At 37.1% G+C, this 25,837-nt stretch overlaps 1 protein-coding gene across 1 annotated transcript in view; it reads left to right on the top strand.

Moving 5' to 3' along the window:
- The window catches only part of ADAMTS19 (ADAM metallopeptidase with thrombospondin type 1 motif 19), a 130,897-nt gene that overhangs the window by 101,376 nt on the left and 3,684 nt on the right, over positions 1 to 25,837 (top strand). Inside the window, exons 17-21 of the mRNA XM_064735615.1 lie at positions 2,749 to 2,906; positions 3,620 to 3,773; positions 6,515 to 6,650; positions 8,943 to 9,147; positions 11,100 to 11,252. Of these exons, the coding sequence (XP_064591685.1) occupies positions 2,749 to 2,906; positions 3,620 to 3,773; positions 6,515 to 6,650; positions 8,943 to 9,147; positions 11,100 to 11,252 (806 nt within the window). The remainder of the gene's footprint in view (positions 1 to 2,748; positions 2,907 to 3,619; positions 3,774 to 6,514; positions 6,651 to 8,942; positions 9,148 to 11,099; positions 11,253 to 25,837) is intronic.

Genomic DNA, 25,837 nt, shown 5'->3' with positions numbered 1-25,837 from the left:
GCTTCAGTGGTAAACACTTTTTCCACATCTTTCAAGTCCTTCAATACCAGGGCAGGGAATGGTGGAATGAAGTTCCTCCCATCCTGGATCAGTTTTAAGACCACCCAAGGAACCTGAACATACACAAATATATGGGATTCAGTGAGATGCATCCCGCAGTCCTGAGGGTGCTGGCTAATGTAGTTATCAAGCCGCTCTCAAGTACATTTGAAAAATCATGGCAGCCTGCTGTAGTGCCCACTGGCTGAAGAACAAGGGCTATTGCATTATTTTTGAAGAGAATAGGATAATGCAGAGGACACTGGCAACTAGCAATCAGTTAGCTTTAGCCCTGCTGTTTCCAAAAATTACTTAAATTTCAAGTCTTAATGTTCTTAAAATGTATTGAAGGGACACCTGATAACCTGAATGGAAGTGAAGGAATTACTTCATTGACAAAAAATATCACTGACTGTACTTTCATTTGGAATTGAATTTCAGATTATTTCTACATTTTCTATAGAAAAGTAAGGGTCAGTCAAAATGGCATTATTTTGACACTTTTCTTGAAATATGAATATATTTTGGACAAAGCAGAAAACAAGATTCATTAAGTTAATACAGTAGAGTGATTTGTCCATATTTAAGAAAACCAAATTATTAGTAGGTACTGATTTACCAAATGGAGGACCAGAACCAGGATACTGCTTCTCCCCACTGAGAAATGGGAAAACAGTAGATGGACTGATTTGTTGCATCTGTCTGGCTTTTTATCCTCTCACACCTCATTAAAATTAGACAGGTGTATAATCTTGGCACAGTAATTAAAAAATACATTGCACTCATCACCATCACTTAAATGCCATTGTTGTGATGGCTGTTTTGTGCTCAACAGAGATACAGCTGTAATTAGTCCCCTTGGTTTAGCACAGAAATTGTGGTTGTGGTTACATTATTAAAGTTGTGGTAGGCTTTCCCAGTCCAAGTGTTCTTTGGTGGTCTTTTCAGGTGTAGGTTTATTGCTTGAATTACCTGAGAGAGGATATCTTGTGTCCTGAATGTTCTTCCTATTTTGGGTTACCTTGTATAGAGTAAACTCCTCTGTCAAAAGTTAAGCAGAATAGGAATATATGTGCAGTATGGAATAAAACTCAGTGAACTTGCTTACAAAATGGGGTGTGACAGAGTCAAGAACAGAAGCTGCACTGTCTGAATCCAAATCCACATTTAAGGCTTGAGGACACACTTTCTGGCTTTTTCTAAGACCAGTGACTCATATGAGGAATCTGAAAGCAGAAAATGCAAGATCTGGCATATTTCTGTATTCTGAGCTGGGATTCCAGCTTCCTGCACATGTCTGCATGCTATGGCACACGCATTCACTTTAAAGACCAGACAGAATGATTTCTGTTGCTCTCTGGGGAGAGGATGCTGCTCCATCTGAGCAGCATGACCCGGCTGGACCTTGGCATGTTTGAGTGTATTTCTTTAATTTCTCCACTGAGAAGAGGATTAGCCCCAACAGTTTGAACACTGAATAGAACTTAATTACCATTAATAATTGAATGCTTTAACTTAAAATACTGTTTTTTAAATCTTGTAGAATCACTGGTTCTTTTTAGTACAAGACTGTTATACAGTGTTAATGGATTTTGTAGTCTTAACATCTATTACACAGTGCTGCAGTTGTACACTTCAGTGGTGTCTTATTCAATTGGATTCCTGCCAGCCCATAGGCCTGTTGCCATTGTTTCCCATAGAAACAAAACATAACAGTATAAATATGAATAGGAGAGGACATGATTACAGGAATGACTCACATTAACTTACAACTTTAAAAAGGGAAATTTTGGAACATGTGGACGTACTCTTACAACAATCCGATGCCAAACATGCAATTTCAAGGAAGTCAGACATGTGAAACTTCTTGTACAGAAGATCTCTTCAAGTCTACTTCACATGATTATTTAAAACAAAGTGAATTGGACCAAAATAAAATATCATACCAAATAAAATGGACCAAAATAAAATAAAATTACAAATAATTTACTGAAGAATCTATTTCATTTACTATAGAAAATGCCAATTTTAGAAATGTAGAATTCTTTCTTTTCAGTGTATGAAATATATCTTGTCTGGTTTGATCATATTTTTAAATATAAATTAGATCAACATGAGAAATGATTCAGCCAAAAAGAAGAAGCTTTTCCTATTAATTAGAAGCATGCAATTACATGGTGAAAGTGTATAAAGTCTTATCAAATTCTAAGGTGCAGAAAAGGCAAGTGTAGTTATTAAAGACAAAAGAATTTTGAACTAGAATTTTTTTTTTTTTAAGTTTTAGCTTAGGTCCACAAATCTTGAAGAGTCCCTTGTGAAAATTGTGTTTCCCGTGCTTTTACGGATTATAGAAATGGCCACCCTGGGAACAGAGAATATAGTTCCCTTTGCCTTAAAGTAATTCAGTGTTTAAATTGTGAGTTATGCTAGAGTCTGTCAGTCTTCTCAGGCATTAAAATGCTGATTTGAAGTATTAATTTGAAGTAATGTTAAATACACACAATTTTGCCAGGCATTCCCTCCAGAATGTGTTTCTGAAGCACATATCAACTGAAGTTCATGTAAAGTAGGATCCATAAATATCTTTGCAATCAGAGTTAGGTGAATTTCACCTGCTTTTTAAATTATCTGAACAGAAAGTGAGAGGAGAAGAAAATCACTACTGAACAGGAACCTTTTATATTGGGGTTTTTTTCATGTATTTTGCAGCTCTTAGGGATGCTGGAAAACAGTCAATCAATAGTGATTGGAAGATAGAACATTCTGGAACATTCAATATTGCTGGGACCACAGTCCATTATGTTCGGAGAGGTCTCTGGGAGAAAATATCAGCCAAAGGTCCCACAACATCACCCTTACATTTACTGGTATGACAATTCAGTTTTTTTACTTGATTCCTATGATATAGGATAGTAACTAATATTTTTTCCAGACTCCTGAAGAGAATGAGATCTGTGTAAGATATACCTGATTTTGTGTTTACATATATATCTACGAATGTGGGAAGGAGGGGGTGAGGAGAGAGATGTATGTCAGCCTTGTTGTAAAAAAATGCATTTAAATCCAAGAGCAATCTTTATGTTGTTGAGGCAGCATTGAAGGTCTCAGCATTCCTACAAATGTCATAAAAAGCTGATGTGCCAAAGGAGAGAAATTCAAATTATTTTCAGGTATTTTTCTGAAATCTCTTGCAGACTATAGCACAGCATCACCATTTCAGGATTGCAATCACCAAATTCTCTGTGAAAAAAGTGGAATTTCGATGCATTTCGGTTTAGGAGAGGAAAAGTTAATAGCGACCATAAAGAAAAAGGGAGAGATGACGGCAAAGGACTTAATAAAATTCAAATCCTTTAAATTAAAGGAATTTTCTTAATAAAGCAAAATGTTTTCTTCCTTTGGCTTAATCTGGATGCTCTAATTAATTTATTCTAGCAAATCCCTTAGGAGGGCTGAAAGGCAGTAGTGCCTCAAGTCATTCTGTTGTGCTTTTCAAGGTGATCGATCTACTTGCGGCTTGGAGCTTGTCTTCCATAGTGTCTCTGTATGTAGGAAGGTTTTTGTTCTTTGTATCTTGCAGGTGCTGCTCTTCCACGACCAGAGCTATGGTTTACACTATGAATACACAATCCCATTGGATCCTCTCCCTGAAAATCAGAGCTCTAAAGTACCAGAGCCCCTTTTCATGTGGACACATTCTACCTGGGAAGACTGTGATGCTGTATGTGGAGGAGGTAAAATAAAAAGAAAATGTACAAACACACAGAAACACACACACACACAGAGGCACACACATGAAAAACACATTAAAAACGACTATGTGCATACAATATGCATGTATATATGTAGTGCAAATGTGTGTATACAATACACACCTATATGTATAAGCACTGTATGTTTATATGTAATTAGGATTCTGATGGTCAATGTTGTATATTTAATACTAATATCCTCATTGTGGTTTGTATGTTTCCATACAATGTAGACGTATGTCAGTCTTATGCTTTCTGACTGCATTAAAAATACTGTGATAGCTCTAGGATGAGATCAAAACTAAATATAAAAAGTAGCAAAAGATGGTAATGACAGAACAAAATCTAGACTAACAAGCAAATTCAGGACACAGTTGCCAAGAAGAAATACAAGTGCAAGGGCTAGAACAAGAATAGAAAGTGCATTGTGCTCTGCATTTGGAACTCCTGAAGATAAATGATCTGTAAGAGACATTTCAAACCACAGAAAAGCTGAATCCCAGTCTCAGATCAAATAAGTACAGTTAGTAACATGAGTTGAGAATGATCCAAAAACATATGGAACAAATATTGCGACAGCAGATATTAGTATACTGATATGATATTTTTCCTGAGTTTATTAAACATAAAAAAGTGATTTTGGAAGAACAAAACATGATTCTGAAAACAAATATTGGAATATGAGCAGTATTGATGTAATGAAAGTCTTTCAAACTGTTTTCTAGAAGATGTTATTTAAAACGATACTTACTTACACTTAAAACCACTTCAGATAGGGGTTTTTTTCAAATAAATGCCATGTACAGTGATGTGTTTATACTTTGTGCAGTTAGTCAGTGGGTAGATTTTGATAGCTGTCTTTCATGCCGACAGCTTTGACGGTCGTGGTTGCTCTCATCAACAGTTCTGAAAACTGCCATGCACCTTGTGATTGAATAGGAAAGCCTGGAAATGCTTTTCCTTCTCATAACATCAGCATAAAGAACACAGTGTTCTAGCTCCTCTGACTGTGTGAACAATCCTGGTGTCTTGAAAGATTGCTGTAGTTTCCATAAACATGCTTTTTGTGGTTTGGTAGGAAAGCTTCTTCCCTAGAAAGTATTTTGTTCATGGTGCTAGTAGCATCCTCTGATTCTTAATAGTGCATCCCAGTTTACTTGTGACTTCACAGTTTTTACAGTTTCCTGGTGTATTTTTAGAATAATTTTAATGCTACTACAGTCTGTCATTATTGCCCCAGATATTTCTAAATATTTCTATCATCTGCAGAAATCTTAAAATGCAGTATGTCAGTAATTTATTCTATATTAATGCTTAAATAAATATTTAAATGTTTTACTCTAATGTTTATAATTCTTTTTTGTGTTGTAACTGGTCTTCATTTTATGTTATTGTATAAAATAGCTGAATTATTACAAAGTTCCCTAGAAGGTAAATATTCTGAAATACTACTGAAATATTTTTCTTACTTTGGACAAAACTATTTTCACTTTTCTTTTACTTTCTGGCTTAAATATCATGCAGTAATGAAATCAAAATACCAGTTTTTACCCTCTTTAAGTATTTTTTATTAAAATTTAACATCAATATTTTGATTAATCTGAATAAATAATAATACAATTATCAATAGTTTTGCTTAATTGCTCAAAGCATGTGTGAGGATAAAACTATTGATGAGGACATGTGGTTTTGTGTATATTTGCACATGTAACTGATCTGTGACCTCCTGTGTTGCAGAAAAGCTTTCTTTGCATGGGAGAGAATATGAATACATAGATGTATATATAAGTGCAGAAAGAACTGTCAAACATTTCAAACCCTGTGATATGATAGATTAGTTGCATGTGCTCTCACGTACACAAGCCCTATGTAAAAATGTCAGCAGCGGTCATGCACACAGTGTGCATTTATAACATAACTGCTTCATCCACTGGCTCATTTTTCACCTCTGGTGAATGTTCATGCTTAAGCCTGCCCCGCTCCCACACAGCCCCTTTGCCAGTAAACTTCCAGACAGAGTAAAAGTAACTACAAGAAAAAATGGTTCTAACTGAAATCCTGAATTCAAGGGCTGCTAGTTTTCTAAAATAAAGGCTCTAGTCTAATTGCAAGTTACTGCTTGTGATCAGTATTACAATAAATTCTAATTTCTAATGTTTCCATGTTCAAGAGGCACCAGGCTCCAGGCCACCATCTGGACAAGGACTCTGTACACAGCATGCACTTGATCTCTGCAGCAGTACCCCGCTTCCTAAATGATTTTCTGACCCTGCAGATCAGGTCATCTGGCCTCTTTAGTTCATGGGAAATAGTGCAGGCTCCCAGCTGAAGGACGCATGTGCTGATTGCCTTTATCTGAATGCCAGCCACAATTTGTCATTTCTTTCCTCATATTTGTAGTTTTCTTCAAGCATTGCTCAGTGATGGAGTTGCAGTGGTTGAGAAAGAAGATTATTCCAGTAAGAGTGGGGGTTTGGCGTATAATTAGTAGCAGGAGTAAAGCAGAAAGACTCTTGATGCTGGTGTGCAAAGGCTAAATTAGAAACTCACAATGTTCCCTACAAACTGTAGGATTTCTTTCAGATTCCCTGCTAGTTTTGAATTTCTTACACTGGTTTTTCAGTTCTTTTAGCCAAACTGTGTATGAAATAGGTGTATCTGTGTGCTTAACAATTTGCATATTCTGGATTTCCTCAAAACCCTGCTTCTTTTTTTTTTTCCAGGTGAAAGAAAGACAACAGTCTCTTGCACAAAGATTATGAACAAGAATATCAGTCTTGTTGACAACAAGAAGTGCAAATATTTAACAAAACCTGAACCACAGATCCGCAAGTGCAATGAGCAACCCTGCCAGACAAGGTAATAGTGATTTGGTTAAATTAAACTATAATATCTAGATGTAAAAGCAGTGGACTACTTCTCGCAATGAATGGGCAGTAAATACATTCATTCAAAATATTATAATGCAAAATAAAGGGAAAACAGAAATGCTAGAAATTGTTTCTCCTGAGTTTTAATGAAAGAGAGTCCATAAGCACCATGCCTGAATAAATTCTTATCCAGTAAAGCAGTTAATCCCTTTCCTCAGGAAGTATTCTCACAGACTGATCTGTGCTACAAAACTTTAATGCTCTTTATATAAAGACATATATGGGATTTAATCCCATATTCCTAATTAATGATATGTTTTAGTGGGATTTTTTTTTTGAAGCAAAGCTTTGTGTTTTTAAAGCTCTGCATAAACTCTGGGTACCCTAAATAGTACATAAATAAACAAATCCCTGTTTATCACTTTTTTTTTATGTTAATGCAGCTTGAAGTGTAGCGAGCCTGCCCCTCACTCCAGTCTTTCCTCTCACCCCAGGAGAGGGAAGTCCTTGTATGTGGATCAACAAACAGACTGAGCTGGACTCTGGTGGTTGAGCATTGCAGGAGGCAGGAGGCAGCTCTGTGCACAGCCTGTGCCAAGCAAATCCCACCCTCCACCCACTGGTGTTCCTGCAGCTGAGCTGGCAGCCTGCTCCTTGCCCTGGCTGACCAGGTCAGCACAGGGGCCCATTTCAGAGTCGTACCACTTGGCAGCTAAAAATTATTTGTTAAGGAGGTCCTCCAGAATTGCATGTACTTTTTAAAAGCAAATTAGAGGAAGTCCACACCTTTCAAGGGAGGGGAAAGCAGCTAGCAAGAGCTGGCTAGCATCCCCAGGAGTAAGCACTAGGATCAGTCTGCTGCAGTCATCTGGAGGACAGGTAGATGGCATTTTTAAACAAAATAATGCAAAATAAATTAAATGCAAATACTGTTGAAGAAAGTATGTAAAGTGAACGAGAAGGCATAGCTTTCTTGGAAAGGATGAGTACTGAAATTGATAAAATATGAAGTATGATACATTTTAAGTAAGACAAAACAACTGACATTTGGTCTTCCACAAAATAGGGCATTACCCTTTGGATGGATTATTTAAACTTCATTGTATGCATATTTGAGAAGACCTTTATTTTGTTTTATTAGCACCACTGTTCACTTAATGGATAGAAATGGAATAATCTGACCTTTTTCTGAGGCATTGTCTACCATAAATTTTCAGTATTCTGTGTTTTTTCCAGCTTATTAAGTGACAATTTTAAAACTTTGCTAATTGATACTCAGAGATGCTGTTCTGAGAAACGTAGAAAGATTTAATAATCCAAATTTTTAAGCATTCTAAATGATGATTACAAAAATTTATTACCTTTCAGGCAGAAATGTTACCAAAGCATACACTTGCATAAATACTTATTTGCTATGGGCCTATGAAGAAATATCTTGAAGTGTATTTCATCATCTTGACAGGTCATGATTTGTAAATTATATATCTGGGCAGATAACAAAAAACCTCCTCAGTTAAATGTTTCATTTTTTTGCGACAAATGCATGACAGAAGATTGAAAAAAATGTTACTAAATATCGGTTTCCTAAAAACTTTCCTTGCAAACTAAGTCTCCTTGAAAACTTTTGTGTTTTCAGGAGACAGAACATCAGGGGCAGAGCTGTTTGATTTTTTTAAAGGCACATGGCCATAATCTGGATCTACAGAACATCTGGGGAAAATTATGTTCTAGAACAATTGCTCTCTAGGTATGTGGTCTGTGCCAAACTGCATCAGCCTTCCCTGCGATTGTGATTTAAGCCATGCAACCTGTTAGGCTTTACTCTGAAGAACATGAAGAATTTTGGGCTTTTGTCCTTTTTCGAGGGCAATGAGTCTTTCACACTTGAGTGATTCTTGCAACACGGTGTTTTCAAGGAATGCTGGGCTTTAGATGCTTGAGATAGATAGACATACAGAGGATAACAGGCAGGGATGGTCAGGGATCTGTCATCTTTATGTATATATATATTGGAAATTTTCTAATTGGGATTATAATTAGAGGAAAGTAGTTTGAAAACATAGGAGTAGTGGTCTGGGGAAAGGTTAGGATTTCATTAATACCGTATGAAATTTAATATATGTTGGATTCATGAATACTCCATTAGCAAAATGATAGTAAAAGGAGGCTGAAAAGATGCAAGTGTGTCTTGGGTGTATACACTTAGAATAAGTGAATAAGATGTGAAGGCATTTTTTCCCTCCTGATTTTGTATTAATACATTGCTTGTGTTCTTTTGCAGATGGATGATGACAGAATGGACACCATGTTCAAGGACATGTGGAAAAGGAACCCAGAACAGACAAGTAGCTTGCACACAGCAGCTCAGAAATGGGACCCTGATCAGAGCTAGGGAGAGGGATTGTCTGGGGCCAAAGCCTGCTTCTGCACAGCGCTGTGAAGGCCAGGACTGCATGACAGTGTGGGAGGCAGGAGTCTGGTCTGAGGTGATGCATTTACTTATACTCCATATTCTCCAGATACTCCACAGTCGTTATTTGTGCTTTGGTATTTTTTGGAAACATGGTTTTTTTCAGCATCAAGTGGCACAGCTCAGCCTAATAATTTTCATGGTCCTTGTGCAGTGCTTTGGCAAAGGGTTCAGGGGCTAGGAAAACCAGCTGTGTAGAGCTACTGCATCTTACCTAGTTAATGTTGTGCAGATCTCTTCTGGCCAGTTCTCAAGCACGTATAATCAAGTATGTCTTGTGTGCAGTAGTGGGTAACTTGGGGGAAATAGAATTAAGGCACCACTTATCAGCTACAAGACCTTGGGTTCAGAGTGGAATCATCTGGGATGTACTTTTGTACCAAGGGATGTTGATCAGCAGATGAGTGATGCCATCCTGCTTCAGGGAGGCTTTGAGGGGAGCCTTTGGCAAAAAAAAGGACATCTTCTTCCCTTCCTCTTTCTTTTCTGCTCTTTTTCCAAACCAACAGCAGTAGACAAATGAGCTTGTAAATAACACAATTTCACATATGCTGCATCCTGAAGTATTGCTGTAAAATATAATCATTGTTCAAAAAGCTCTTTAAATGTGCTTGTCTATTAGGCTTACTTCATCTTTGATTTCTTCTAAAATTAACTGGAGGAAGAAGAGTATTGTTCTCACTACCATCTGGACAAGATGAAAGGGTTATTTGGAACTTCTCCTTTCACTGAAAGAGTAAAGGCAATTCTGATTGCCTCCCATACTAGAAGCTGTGCCATGAATACCTCTGTGATCAAAATACGAATAGCAGCTTCTGAATGTGGGTGCAGTCCCTTCTTTCAATTGCTCTACTCAGCAGAACTCCTTGATCCCCAAGCAAGAAAGAGCTAACAAATAGGGAATGTTTTCAAAGATGAAAAGCACATGCTAAGGTAGAGATAGGAGATATAGGTAACACCAGTTTCTGGTGAGGTACACAGTTTTATGATGCAAGAGCTGGTTGTGAGAAGAAAGGCATCCATTTACAGTGATGAGTAAAAGAAATCAGAATCACAGATTGTTCATTCAGTTTGTTTTACTTGAGAGAGGAGAAATGAGAGAGCATGTTTTTGTTGGAAGCAAAAAATATTTTTTGAAGAGCGAGGTATTTCCCGTGGCCATTCCTACTATCACCATTATGTAGGAAGCTAGCCATTACTGCTTCCTGTGGTTATAATCAGCTTGGCACAGGAGAGTTTTGAACTGCAAGCAGTGGGATGATCAAAAGCAGTGATAATGTTTTGAGAAGGAAATGGCATCATTTTTGGCTATATAAGGGGGAATGGTGAAAAAACCCCATAGATTAGGACCTTCTAAGCAACTTGAAAAGAGCTTTCACATGCTGACTATATAGTGACTTTGACTTTTCATGTTCAGTCTGGATTCTTGCATCATTTTGGAATATTTACTTTTCCATTCTGCATTTTTTTCCTCCTCCCAAAAAAGGCTGTTGGACACCAACAGAGCTTTCCTCTGCTAGTAGATATCTCTGTTAGTACATATCTCTGTTAGCAATATATAAGTTGCTTCATGTCTTATTCCTATCAATGTTATTTTGATTTTCTTTCATTATATTTCATTTCATTGGAAGAAGAAAGATTGCCTTATGTTTTTAGTGTAAAATTTTGCATTCATTTAATCATGACGTCTTGGATCATTTCTTATTCCAAATACTATTTTGTCCTTAAGCAAGTAATTTTTTATCTAATTTTAGGTAAAAATGAATCAATTATCATTTTGTCCCCTAAAGAATTTTTGTTCAGTTTTTCTTTTTTAATAAATCTAGTATTGATGCTATTGAAGGTTGGAATTTAGGAGATCACTGAAGCTGTGAAATATTTATGCTGACCTGGCAGGAGTCATATAGAAGGGGATGAAATGGGGTAAGTGAATTTTGTAGAAATCTGGAAAACCATTTTTTCCAACAGTGCTCTGTGAAGTGTGGTAAGGGAGTACGGCATCGGACTGTGAGGTGCACCAATCCACGCAAGAAATGTGTTTTGTCCACAAGACCTAAAGAAGCAGAGGACTGTGAGGACTATTCCAAATGCTATGTCTGGAGAATGGGAGACTGGTCTAAGGTGAGTAATCCTTGATACTAGTACCTCCCAGCATCACACATTTTGCAAGTTGAGTTCTTAATAAGAATTACTCTTATCAAAAGTGTACAGATGTCCCAGCTGAAGGAACAATAAGGCTATAAACAAAAAAAACCTAAACTGGTAGTCGCAGTGAGCCTACAGTATAAATAAAAATCAGGAATATAAAGTAAATGTGACATAAATCTAGAATATAATGCAAATTTGTATTATCTTATTGTGTCAGGCAGGCAAACAGCTTCAGAAACTGCAGCCAGCTCCAACCTTACCATTCACATGTTTTGTTAATTTGTGTTTGCATATTTTATTTGTGATTCCAGTAAAGTACACTCTCCAGTCTTATACACTAGCACCTTTAGCTTATTAAATTTCCACATAAACCATTTAGCATGTGGGAAGCATCTATTACTGTTTTTCTTTTATTATTTTTTTTATTATTATGGACTCTCAGCATAACTGTCATTACATTATTTCCTTGGCATATGTGTTCTGAGAGATGGATATGCATTGGCCAATCAGTAATAAACAATATTAGTTAGATCTGTGATTAGCCTTCAGTATCTGATACAGTTTTGTAAAACCCAAAACATGCTGAAATTCTGAAATTGAACCTTGTCAAGGTTTTCTCTTGCTATATCACAGACCACACTTCAGCAGAAAGACTGTAATCTTTTTTTATTTCCTTTGTTTCTCTTCATAACTTTGCACACACTTTTACTTTCAGCACCTAACATTATTGCAGCATTTTTTAAACTTGCTTGTATGGAGAAGTATTTAATGTATTTTTAGTTGTCTTTCATGTGATGTAGGAGCTGGAAACAAGGACTAAAGCCAGCAGTGTATGGCTAGCCAGCCTTCCAAGAATTAGCTGCAAGTACTCTGTGAGTAACTAGCTACTTCAAAAGCACATAGTATAACCATTATTTTTTTTAAACAACAGAAGCAACTAACTTTCAGTAGCAATATTACTTTTACAAGAAGATATGTTTGGCAATAATATTTAGTATTTCCATTTCTCTACTACATAACCACAGTGGAAACCTGCCTCATTTAGCACTAGCACCAGTAGGAAGTAAACCGTGGAGAAGTGACCATCTGCTTTCGTAATTGATGCAACCATTCAAATTGGGATTGCTGAGGCTATGTGGGTATGCTGAGACAGATACACTGTGTTCCCAGTGCCCTCTGGAGTGAAGAACTTTATCCTCTCTGCGCCTTTCACAAACAACCTTGCCACAGATGAGTGTACAAAAACTTATATCTTCTTGTTTAAAATTTACTGGCAATTTTGTATTTCCTGCTCTCCTTTTTGAGTCAAAGCTGTAATACTCTCACCCAAACTGCACTTTGAACTTTAAAATTAGGACACAGGGAATTACGGAATTGGCAAAATCTTTTGAACAGTTAACATACAGTTTGACTATGACTTGTGCAGCAGAGATTTTCCAAGATTTATACTAAAAAATAGATACCTTGATTTCTCTACAGGGACACAAGTTCAATTTAAAATATATTTGGATGTGAATTTCTTTTCTCTGTAAATCTTCTGTTCCATTGAAAGACTACATAGCAACATGAAGTCATGGTCTACATGTTGATATGTCTGCAATGGTGAGAACAAATGAAAAGCTCGGGTAAATGTTAATCTTTGCTCTGTTTGTTTCTTATCCAGTGGTTCAATGCAGCCTTCTGTGTTCAGTTTTTACTCTAGGATTGTTCTTGACATTGACAGAAGTCTGTTCCTTTGAGCAGAGCCAAGTTCCCTCTAGCTAATGCCAAGACTTGGCTTGAAAAATTTAGATGACACATTCACACATTGAAACAAGAGGCCTAATATCTTTACTTGCTTTGCTGCTTCCTTTAAACTCCTAAGACAGAATTTTTAATCAAGCTTAAATTGCATTATTACTGAAAAGATAACATGATTAATAATTATGGAGCGCTGTAACACAGTTAGTTTGTTTCATTGGTATAGTCACGTAAAGATCAAATAGTTTTTGACCTCTGTGTTTTAACAATACCAAGATCAAATAAAATTTGACCAAAATTCCAAGTTCCAGTACATCAATTATGGAGATAGTAGTCCTTCTAAAACTCAGTCTAAAAGAAGTCTGTGCAACCCAGCCTGTGTGCAATCTTTAACTCTGTAATGGTGTTTAAGTTAGTAGAGTGGGTCAACATGCTAAAACTTGCTGTTCATAACATCACTTAGGCTCTGTGCCACCTTTGTGAGGAATATAGGTATGATGAGAAAGGAAAGAATAAAAGCTCAAACTGAACTTCTGGAGCCAGCACCTAGCAGCATTGCCAGTGACATTGTATTTTCCCGGCATATGCCATCCATGGCATATCCTATCTAACAATGTGCGAGTTACCTTCAAAGGAGGAATGCTTAGAGACCATAGCTATTCTAGCACCAGCTAGGGCAAGGTGTTGTTAGCAACAGTTTCCCTTGCTAAGCTGCCCACTGGCTACCCATTTCAAAGCCATACAAGGACAGGATCATGCTCAGAGGCATTCATCAGCTAAGTATAAACAATTAGGCTGAGGAGAGGTGAAATTAAATTCATGTGAACGGCATGTTTACACATCTGCAAAGCTTACAAAAGAACACATCATTGTAGAAGTCGTTCTCCAAAAACCACTTAAATTTCAGCAACATAGGGTGCTCAAAGGGCATGTCTACAGTACTTTGTGTAGGAAAATGTGTATATTTTTGTCTGCTACTATCACACTTTTCAGACCATTGTCAGAATAAATGAAGCATGAGAACCAGAATGAATTTTGGAACAAAGAATAATTTGGAAAGGGGATATTGAAAATGGTAATTTAAAACTTTGATATAATATTATATCATTCAGCAACAAAAAATAGGATCAAAGGTCTGGAAAACAAACTAGAATTTAGAAGCAGCAATTTGTAAGATGAAGAGATATACAGTATATGTCTATAGGAGATCAGAGAAGATAATGTGGCATAAGTTGTAAAAAAGATTGGTAAAAGGATGCATTTTGTAGAAACTAAAGATGGAGCAGCAGCAAAATTTCTAAATATTATCTATGTGTTAGACCAGAGATGCTGAGGAGTCAAATATGACATCTGAGGTAGTGGTCCCAGCAGTGGGCATGCAGTTCCCTTTGTGTATAGCCTGAAGAAGCAAAAACATGAAGCAAAGGTTAATCTCCTACTATTTTTCCATTGAGTCTGGAAGGGCATCTGAGCCAACTGCTTAGTTTTTACAACAATGAATCCCAGAATTCATGTCCTGTTCCAAATTATTTAGTTCAGAGAGTATTTCAGTGCTCCCTAGAAAGTGTGTGTGTATGTGTGTGTGTAGTCAGAAGAAGTCAAGTCTCCAGCTGTTAGAGAGGCCAATTCACAGAGAGATCTCCTGAGGGGTACAGAATGCTGATGTCAGTGATAAGGATTGTTTGCCTTCTTCCCCAGTCAAACAACACATGTAAATGGAGAGAGGTAAATGCCCACAAACTTTTTTTACTAACTATTCAAGAGCACAGGATGTTCAGCCTTTATTTTGTGTGCTTAACACAGCATTTAAACAGACTCTAAATTTCCACAGCAAACAAACTCAACTGATCTCCTCCAATTAACTAAAAAAGGATGATATTAATGTTACAATTTTACTGACAAAGGAATTCACCTTGTTTTTTTTCCTCAGATCCTCATCCAAAATTATCAATCTCTTTTAGATTCTTGGAATGGAATAGTGCTGGCCATGAGTCAAAATTACACTATCAGTAGCAGTAGTGTAATATTGCACTATCAGTAGATATATGGACAAAGCAATTATGCAATGTGAAATAATAGAAGTTAAATTAATTATGTAATCAAGTAAACAACTTTCATATTGACTTAAATATAGTTAATTTGCAGCAAATGATGTATGTCTTTGTTTCAGAAATGAAGCATGATCAAATAATGTGGAAGATGTCAATGTAGGGAAATGGCATTGGGAGATTTTATGCGTTTCTAACCAGTCCTATAATATTAACAATATTAACATCTTTTGATTCATATAAAGGGTTTTTTAGATCAATATACTGCAGAATTTTGGCTGGAATAAATATAATGACATGTCAGTTTTCTGAAAAACAGAATGAGACCACCTTTCATAACAGAAGAAACCACTAATAAGACTGGAAATGATTTTAAAAGTAGAGATCACCAATTTTGCACACAGAGAAAATCACTTGTAAATGGGAAATTCTAGTATCTGTTTCACACTTAGATCTACTAAGATATCTTTGTTGGTTTTCTGCTTCAAGCATCTTTAGTGTAAGAAGTTTGGGGGAATCAAAATGTAATTACAAGCGCTGTCTCTCAAGTTGCAGTATCTGTAAGTGTGGTTATATTAGAAAACAATTAAGTTTTGGTACATCTTAATAGTTCCCATCAGGACTGAACCTTCCTAGGTTCAGAGGAAAACAAAGCACAAATGAACAAGAACAAAATAAGAGAACAGCTCCTGGTGAAAGATGCTTGCTGCCTTACTTGATAAGTGACATGGTAGTGGGAGAACTATGTAATCAAATAAATAATGAAAAGAAAAAGAAAGAAAGAAAGAAATTTAAATCCACCTCATAGTACATACTCTGTTTTTCCTTATGTGTCCTAGGAGAGGGTCTTAAGCAGAAGTTACCACCACTATACATTTCCTTTTATATTTCCATCAAGGGTGAGCTAGTTTGTTCCCAAAATGACCTCAGCATGGATTACAAAAGATAGTATAGTGCAGAAAGAAGGGTTCATGTGCAGAAAACCAACCCTCATAGATAGAAGAGGATGCCTGGAAGATGGCAGCGTGTAGTGGAGGCAAATGCAGACCCGTGTTTAAATGTGTCTGTACAACCACAGAATTGCCACACAATGTACAATGTGCTCACCTGAAGGAACAGTGGGGGAAAGAAGGAGATTCACTTACACAGCCACTGTTGGGTGGACACTATTGTGTCTCTGACACTGCCGGACAGAGAAAGAAAAGGGTAACACTGATGCATTCAGCAACTGAACAAGTTGTTTTGGACTCTGAAGATTTTAAAAAGTGGTTCCAGGGAAGCAGGTTGAGATGTCTTCTGTAGAGACACAAACCTGTAGTGAAAAGATTGACTTCTGAGTCACCTTCATAAACCTGAACAGTTAGAGGAAGTGTAGGAAATTCCAAACTAAATGAGATCTGAAATATCCCTGAAAAAGCTAGGGTTTTTTACTCCCTGATAGCAGAAGTAAAATGATAAAAATGCTCCTAAAATGGATGATTGATAACATTATAAATAAGTTTTATTTTTGTTTACTTATGCCCAGCAGTATTTCAGAATGGAATATTGTTGCTATTAGTATGTAGCCATTGACTTCGAATCTTTAGGCAGCTCTATAAATTTTCTGCATGCTGATTCCTGCCAAATATTCTATGGTTCTACCAACAGACTGAAACCTTTGCTATCAGCAAAACAGTGGAGCTGGTCTCTCTTGTACCAGAAGCTGGCACTCTTTGAAATTGATAAGTATGATTGACTGGGTGTAGTGATCCCTTGGAAGGCGAGGTGAAGGTGAAAATCAGTGTCATGCACCACATATAATATTCCACAAATGCGGAAGTTAGGGAGAATAGCATTTGCAGCTTTTCATCACCTTATTTACTGCTAATGTCTTCCAAGTCATTGTAGTACAGTCTATACCGAAGCAGGTACAAATTTCCAGACTTTTTTGCTTTTGAGTTTTACAGTGCTAGGCCATACATTACTGCTGCAGGGGATTTACATATGCATACATATGCATATAGCAAGATTGAAGGAAGCCATTCTTGGGAAAAGCTGAAGAGAAGTCTTTATATTCTATGACTTTTCCTAGAAATGCCTGCCAGGTTTTTTTTGAGGACACTGGGATCTTTGAACAGTGGATCTTCTGGAAGGCTGATGTATATTTTCAGCAGATAAATAAATGGTCTGGTGCTCAGACTTGGTGAATTAGGCGTTCTTTTGCCTGGTGTATCTCCATATCTAAGGCCATCTCTCTCTTTCTAATTTTTTCCTCAGTATCTCTGTCATCTGCAAAGGCATAACTCTTACAGCTGATTCACTTGGGTTCTGTTAAAATTTATGTAATCTATTTTTTCTTGTGGGATCTAGCTTGTTTTTCTTGGATTTTTTTATTATTTCATGTTGCTGTATTTCATGCAGCTAAATAACATACTGCATCTTGTATTTATTCTTGTGATAAACTTGTTATTCTATGAAATTCTTATTTTATCTGAAAATATTTATTGTTTGGTTTCCATTATTTTGTTTTACTCTATGGGGTTGTCACTTTTTTGCTGTTTTCTGATAGTTTATAATAAGGCAAAAGATGAAAATACTTTAAAAATGTAAGAGATAACTGAATCTTAAAAAATTCTTTTGAAATAATTGTTTCAGGGGCTGTCTTGAGCACAGCAACCATGAAACAATAGTGTTTTCAGTTTTCAAAGCAGTAAGGAGAGGGGGCAACAGAACTACCACATTGTACTTCCAGAGGACAGACTTTGGCCTGTTTAGAAGACTGATTGACTGAATCCTTTGAGATGCAGTCCTGAGTGACCAACAAGTCCGGAAAGGCTAGTCATTCTTCAAGAAAGAAATCTTAAAGGAACAAGAGTTGCCTGTCCCCTTGTGCTGAAAGATGAGCTGACTCCCTTGCTTGAACAGAGCGCTTTGGTTGTAACTTGGGTGGAAAAAAAAGGGTTTATGCCTTTATCTGCCCCCTTTGGAAGAAGGGGCAGATAATTTGGGAGTTCTACAAGGATGTTGTGAAGTTATGCAGGAAGAAAATTAGAAGGGTCAAGGCCCAGCTAAAATTTAATCATCCTACTGCCATAAAAGACAACAAAAAATGCATCATGTCCAACAGAAAAGGAGGGCTAAGGAGAATCTCCATCCTTTATTGGATGCAAAAGAAAACATAGTGACAAAGGATGAATAAAAAGCTGAAGTGCTTTGTATGTTCTTTACCTCAATCTTTAGTATTAAGAGCAGTTGTTCTGCAGGTGCCCAGCCCCCTGAGCTGAAAGACAGGGATGGGAAATAAAATCAAGCCCTCATAATGGAAAGGAAAAATGGTCCTTGTCTATCACTTAGAAACAGACAGCACTGTGAAGGTGGATGGGATCCACATGAGTGTATTGAGGAAGCTGGAAGAAGGATCCAGGGAACTACAGGCCTGTCAGATAGACCTCAGGGCTGGGGAAGGTCAGGAGCTGGTCATTCTGAGCGACATCATATGGCATTTGCTGAACCTGCCTGATCAGGCCCAGTCAGCATATGGGTTTATGAAAGGCAGTCCTTGACTAACCTGATCTCCTTCTAAGACAGGGTTATCCACCTAGTGGATGATGAAGAAGCTGTGAATGTTGTTTACCTGGGCCTAAGCCTTTGACATTGTCTCCCACAGCATTCTCCTGGAAAAGCTGGCAGTCCATCGCTCAGACAGGTGCTCTCCTTGCTGAGTTAACAACTATCCATATGGCTGGACCCAGAGAGGAGTGGTGAATGCAGTTACATCCAGTTGGCAATTGGCCACTAAGAGGTGCTCACTGGGGCTTAATGTTGGGCCAGTCCTGTTTGACATCTTTATTGGTGATTTGGGCAGGGGGATCAAGTGCACCCGCAGTAAGTTCACAGACAGCACCAGTTTGCATAGGAATGTTGACTTGCTGAAGGTAGAAAAGCTGTGGGATCAGGACATGCTGAATTTGTGGGCTGAGGCCAGTGGTAAGAGCTTCCACAAGGCCAAGTGGTGGATCATTTACTTGGATCACAAGAACCCCAGGCACTGCTCCAGGCACGGGCAGAGTGGCTGGAAAGCAGTCTGGCTGAAAAGGACCTGGGGGTGCTGGTCAGCAGTGACTAAACATGAGTGAGCCGTGCCCAGGTGGCCAAGAAGGCCAATGGCATCCTGGCCTGTGGCAGCAATAGTGTGGCCAGCAGGGCTGGGGCGGTGATTGTCCCTCTGTACTTGGCAGTGGTGAGGCTGTTGAGGTTTGAGCCCTTCACTGTAAGAAAGATATTGAAGTGTTGGAGTATGTCTAGAGAAGGGCAACAGAGGTGAAGGGTCTGAGTACAAGTCCTGTGAAGGGTGGCTGAGGGAGCTGGGGCTGTTTGGCTTGGAGGAAAGGGGGCACAGGGTAGACCTTTTCTCCCTCTACAACTCCCTCTGCGTTTGTAGTGAGGTGAATTTGGTCGCCTCTCCCAGGTAACAAGTGAGGGAATGAGAAGAAATGGTGTCAAGATGAGCCAGCAGAGGCTCAAATTGGATATTAGGGAAAAGTTCCTCAACAAAAGGGTTATCAAGCATTAGAACAGGCTGCCCAGGCAAATAGTGGAGTTGCCATGTAGTTGAATTACTTAGGGACATGGTTTAGTAGTGAACTTGGCAGTGCTGAGTTAATGGTTTGCCTCAATGATCTTAAAGACCTTTTCCAGTTTAACTGATTCTATGATTTTGTTCTTGTATTTCAGCTAAATAAAAGTCCTAGGAGTTCAGTTTCCTTGTAAACTCATAGGGTTTTTTTATGTTTTGGTTTTTTAATAGCTTTCATAGCCATAGATCTGCTATTTCAGATCTTCATTATTTAAAATATGGTAGATAGAGTGATTGGAAGTAAAGTCATTATCAGAAAAGAACTCTTTCATTTATTCAACCTACTGGAAAAACTTTAAAATGGTACATAGTGTGATGATACTTAAAGGACAGTGCTTAATTCTGTGTTGAACAGAAGAGCTTTTTGACATATGTTTCTTTGATTTCTGAAAAGTAAATAGATAAAATAGAAATTTTAAAAGAAAGGATTTTCTTGGAGGTTTCATTTCCTCTGATTTGAAATTTCATTTGTGTCCTTAGTGGGTTTTGTGACATGTCTTTTCATTAGAAATACTGTAATCCTTTAATTATTTCTTTGTGCTGTTCTAATGCTTTTCAGTGCAAGGTTTTCAACTGAGCATCAGGCTAGCATTGTCATGTATGGTAATATAATTATATAGTCAAAGGCTAATATTTTAAGTTAATTTTGAGAATTTGTTTTCATCGTTCCAGAATAGCATACTCAACTAATTTAATCGGAAGGATAAAGGTAATTATGTCATGAAATCTAACTGTTTCCAGATTCTTGTTTGGATGTGTGATCGTCCTAATGAATGGACGGTCGTCTCCTGCCAAAACACCAGGCAATGATATCTCAGATATGAAAGTTTGAAATGTAATAATGTCTTGCTCATTGCTAAGCACTAGTGGCAGTAATATATCCATGTGTGAGTCAGCACAGGCAGGCATATGGGACAACCACAAATCCACAGCTAAAATTTATTTCTGCTTCCTTGCTAACAGAGGATCCCTGCAGCAGTGCCCAGGCAGAGGTGCACAAACAAGGCTGAAATTTGTAAAATCTACCAGTATTATGATGTCAAATACTATTTAGCAGTGTGTCTAAAGTCCTAAATAAGAATAAATAACTATTTCAGGTGTACGTAAATTGCCTTTTAACTTGAATATGTTTTTATTATATATAGATTTATAGAAAGTATAACTACAGAATTTAAAATGGTGAGTACATACATCTGGAGCACATAGAGGAACTTGGCTTTCTAGATCTGTTACAGTATTACAGGATTTGTCCATGCTTTGATATAGGTCATTAATGATGAGAGAAAAATGCTGATACCTTCTCTGATACCAGGGAGAAATGATAGGCTGTAATTGAGTCTCAGGTTTTTTATGGATTTGGACTCCAGGTTGTCTCTAATAGAACAAACTTGCGTCATTGGAATAATCCCAGTTTTTAAACTGTTAAATGGATGATTGTGTTTCATTAAGAAAGAAATGTGTTTCACCCAAGAAAGAAATTGGGCAATGGAACCTGGGTTTCACATGGAGACAAAGAATTTTCCACTTCCAAGCTGAGTCCGGAGAACCCATTCAGATTTAAGCCTATCCAACCCCACTATTGTTTCAGAGTAGTTAGGCAGTGAAGAAAAGATACATACATACTGACCTAGAAAAACTAAATTTCTTTTTGTAATCAGCTCCTGAACTTTCTGTTGCTTCTTGTCTTGATACCAAAGGCAGTTTTGCCTCCTCTGCCAAACAACCAGATTGTTCTGCATGGGGCCTTAAAAAGGATTCAGGAAAAAAAAAAAAAAAAAAAAAAAAGAGAAAAGAAAGGTTCAAATTCTTGAGATGAGGTGATGAGGATTTCCTCCATGGGAACCCTGTCTCTAGGGTTATCAAGGGAACTGGAGTTCTATCTGTCTTAATTTAAAATCTTATCTGGTTTTGAATCTTATGTCTTCTTACCCTAGAAAGAAGAGCTATAAAGAAAAAAATGGAGGGGCAGTGGGCAGAAGAAGGAGAAAAAGAAGGCTATAAAATAAATAGGCTCAACTCAAACTTGCTAAACTTAGAATAGACCAACAGCAGATACATTTTAGCTAAACTTAGCACAAGTTCTGAATTTTAAATTTGGCATACTGAGGTGTTGGGTGTGTCAGAAATGAGAGGCAGAACGACTTTCCTGGAAATGATGCATGTGAGAACTCAGACTCCATCTTATGCTTGTATCCGTCAATCCCTCTTTTTGCTACACTATTCAGAAATGCCTTTGTAACAAAAAAAAAAAAAAAAAAAGTTTAAATAAACTTCACATTATTTGCTTGATTTAGGTAATCTTTAGTAATATTGCCAAACTTAGTATGAAGCCTTTGTTGAAAAAAAAATGCACCACATTATCTACTACCTGCCTTCAAATAGCAGGCTTCATAAAAGATAAAGCAGAAGATTTTGCAAGCGGGTTAGCAAATATGAATCCTGCTGCTAAAGTCTGATTGCTTGCTATTCTTGTTTCACACTCACTTCATGAAAAGGTTGAAACTGCTTAAAGCTGGAACTGATGAACCTATACATAAATGATTAGGAATGCTCTGCTAATAATTTCCAGTAAAACTCATCACTGAGTTTCCTTAGAGGCACGTCAGCCTGCTTTGAATGCTACTTAGACTTGTAAAACCTTTTATTGAGCAGTCCACCTATTCTCAAAAATAAATTGTCCAAGTCAATTCTGTTAATACTGTCACAGATTGGCTTTTTCATTGTGGATTGTATCAGCCTCTTCAGTGATTGCCTGTTGTCTTGGCAGAAAGACACAGTTTGACCGTTACTGTCTGCCAGTGACAATTTTTCCCTTAATTTAGGAATTCCTACTTCTCATGAAGGCCAGCTGGAAGCAGCTAACATATTACAGCAACTTCCTCAGCTGTTGGCCTTGGGAATATGTATTCTCTCCAGAATATATATCTTTGGCAGGGAACAGAAAGAAGGAATCTTGGGTAGCGGGTGTGCATGCCAAGTGTAAGAATTGTTATATTTAACACCTAGATTTCTGTCCTTGAAATTATATCTAAAAGAAGTTCAAAAGTTGGACCAAATTCAAACAGGGTGGTAAGATTTTTTTTCAAGAAAAAAAGAATTTTTAAAAAATAGCTGTTACCTATCTTTACACAGGAATTTTTTGTAATCTTTAACAAGAATGTTTTACATGTCTTGCTGCTTGAATGGTTTTACAGTACCTTTAGGACTGTGTCCAAGATGCACAGATTAACAGCCACATAAAAAAACCCCTCTGGCTGTGTACTAGAACATTTAGTCTAAACCTACAAATATGGTTCTCCTACAGGAATTTTTTGCTAATCAGCTGCATGGCCTCAAATTGTAGGTCATGTGAATAGTGAGGAGTAGAATGTAATTAACCTCCACAAAAATAAAGTATTGCATGTGCAAGACTGACATGTGGGGAGATAGAGTGGGTGGGAAGAAGAGCTATAGAAATGTATTCTTCATTCACTAATAATAGAAGCTGCAGGTTTAAATTAACCTGAACCTGCTGAATTAATGAAAATGCTATATATTGGTTGGGAGTGGGCATTTTCTGCAAATCATATATATAAATATATATATATACACATACAAACATACAAAAAATACAAGCAGTTTTGACAGTTAAATTTATTTCTTATTACATTCACTGATTAATGTGTAAAAGTGAAAATATTTTTTATTTCTTTGAAATTAAAAACTTTCTTAGAGTTTTAAACCTTTAAAGTCCAGAAATATACAGAACCTATACAGCTTCAACTGCGTACCATAAGCACTACCTAAAATGTGACAGCTGCATATGCAGTGAAAGGTATTTACCTCAGATTGAATATTTGCAGTGGGAGAAATCCAAAGGTGAAGCAAGTTTGGGAGGCAGTTTTGGAAGAGTCTGCTTCAGCTTGAATGTACACATGTATATACAGTAAAATGAGCGTCAAAATGAGGGTCAGAGATGTTGCTCTGAAGGGGCATCTAACTGACCTGCAGAAGTTGAGTTGTCTCCTAGTGAAGTCAGAACAAGTCTGTATCTTTTCAGGATAAAGAAGAAAAATACAAGTTACTTTTATTCTCTAATATTCAGTGTCTGCTCTCAGTTAAAGCAGCAGTTGGCTGATGTGTTTGTAAGACAAACTCACAGTTAAGACATGGACATCATGAACACAGAAACTTCATTGTTTGTCTGTGTGGCTAGCAAGTACACTGCTAAATGCCTGATGCTTTCCCTATTTCATACTATTTTAAATATAAGCTAATATAGCTAATAGCTAATATGAGCTTTTATGGTAAATAGACTTTTTTTCTGTCTTCCAGTCAATAGAATTCGTAATTTCCAAGTCAGACACCACCGCTGCTCCTGCTACTGTCATGTGAACGTAGAAGAGCACAGCATGCTTATCAGATCCCTCACTGATTTTAAAACCCGGGGTGTTTGGGAAAATCTTACTTTACTTGCATGTTGACTAGGTTGGATTTAAAAGTTTTGGATTGCAAATCGCTGGGGTAGCCCTGCTTTTTCTCAATATTCCGCTAGCATCTTACAAGACTTAATAAGTTCCCAGTTTTAAAAAAAATAAAAATAAATGCACTGTTAAAATTTAGTACATTTCTGTGAAAATAAAAGAGCATAGATCACAAATTTCTCTATTTCTTGCTTTGCCACGTATTTCTTAGATGAACTCAAACATTTCATTTAATCATCCTTTGATGTCAGTTTCTAAAATTGTGATTTTAATAAGTAGGTCAAGCAAGACTAACTGTTTGCAAGCATCTCGGGACGGAAAACTACATCTCACCAAGGCCAGCGCAGGCTCAGTTATTTAAAGGATATTAATTCACCAGTTGAGATTTTAATGCCAAAATCTTGCCAGATTCTGCATAGAAATTCAGACTTAAACACTGATTAGCTGAGAGATTTGTCTGTTTGTTGCTTGTTGTGTCAGTTGCAGTCACAACAAACTTCCAAGCCAGAGCTCATTTGATGTAGAGAAGATCTGCTGCTGCCAGAGCACTCTTTACAAAGTCACCTACCCACATGAATTGTTTGGCATTTCCAATTAACAGATAAACCATTGGAACCCATTTTGTTAGCAAAAGAGTAGTGTTTTTCAAATCCCATTCTCCCCTCCAGTATTCCATGTGGCTGGATTGCATCTACTCACTCTAGGATGACCTAAGGGCAGAGAAAATATTTTTTGTGATCTTATGTACCACATCAAACAGCCCATATCCTCCTCCTCTGCAGCTGACACACATTCACAGATACTCTAACTTTGGCTGATAAACATACTCTAACTTTGGTTGATAAACATACTAATCTTTGAAGGAAAAAAATGTAATGCTGTGTGTAATATTACTCTAAATTAAGATCACCATGATAACATTTAAAGATTATCTTTCCTTATTAGAGATCTTCAACATATTGGCTTCATTATACCACCTTCATTTTTCTTTTACTCTCACATTTGTTTTCTCTTTGTAGTCTTAGTTTTGTCTTTCTTTACACCTTTTTTAATTTTGCTTTTCCATTGTCTCAATTTTAATTTGATTGAAATATTCCAAAAATAAATATCGCTGAAACTATGATGAGAGGAATTTAAGGAGTGGTCAGAATTTGGGCAAAATAAAAATCTATGTTCCGTCTGCTATTGGGGATAAAATTTGTGCCAGTGTGTATATGTGGTTTTACATGTTGACCATGTGCATAATGTTGGCTGTTATAGGGACTCAAATTATTTTTAGCTGCACAGAGAAAAGGCAGAAAATTCAAGAAGGGGAGTTCTGTTGGGAGACTTTTCTCATGCAATTTTACAGCAGTATACTAGACTTGCTAGTGTACTTTGAAAATAAATCAGTACTAACTGATTTCCCTTCTGTAAACCATATATTTGTTCATGTGTTAAACTGTGGTTGATACTGAATAGACAACTGTGTATTCATAATTTAATGTCTTTACATGCCTTGATTCATGGAGGCTGTAACTGTTTAACTCAGCAAGATACAGTTCTGTATTGGCTCACTGAGAACAGGAGCAAAATCAAGTCCATTTGCTGCCTCTATAAAATGCCACTGTTTGATTTCATGTGGTTACAAGTTCAGTCCCTTGTGAAAACATCCTAGTGTATATCCTAGTCTTTCGTACCTCTGTTGGAGTC

The sequence above is a fragment of the Zonotrichia leucophrys genome, chromosome Z (assembly GCF_028769735.1).
Source record: "Zonotrichia leucophrys gambelii isolate GWCS_2022_RI chromosome Z, RI_Zleu_2.0, whole genome shotgun sequence".
Lineage (NCBI taxonomy): Eukaryota > Metazoa > Chordata > Aves > Passeriformes > Passerellidae > Zonotrichia > Zonotrichia leucophrys.
Note: the sequence above shows the minus strand (reverse complement) of the source record. Positions and strands in the feature narration are given on the sequence as shown.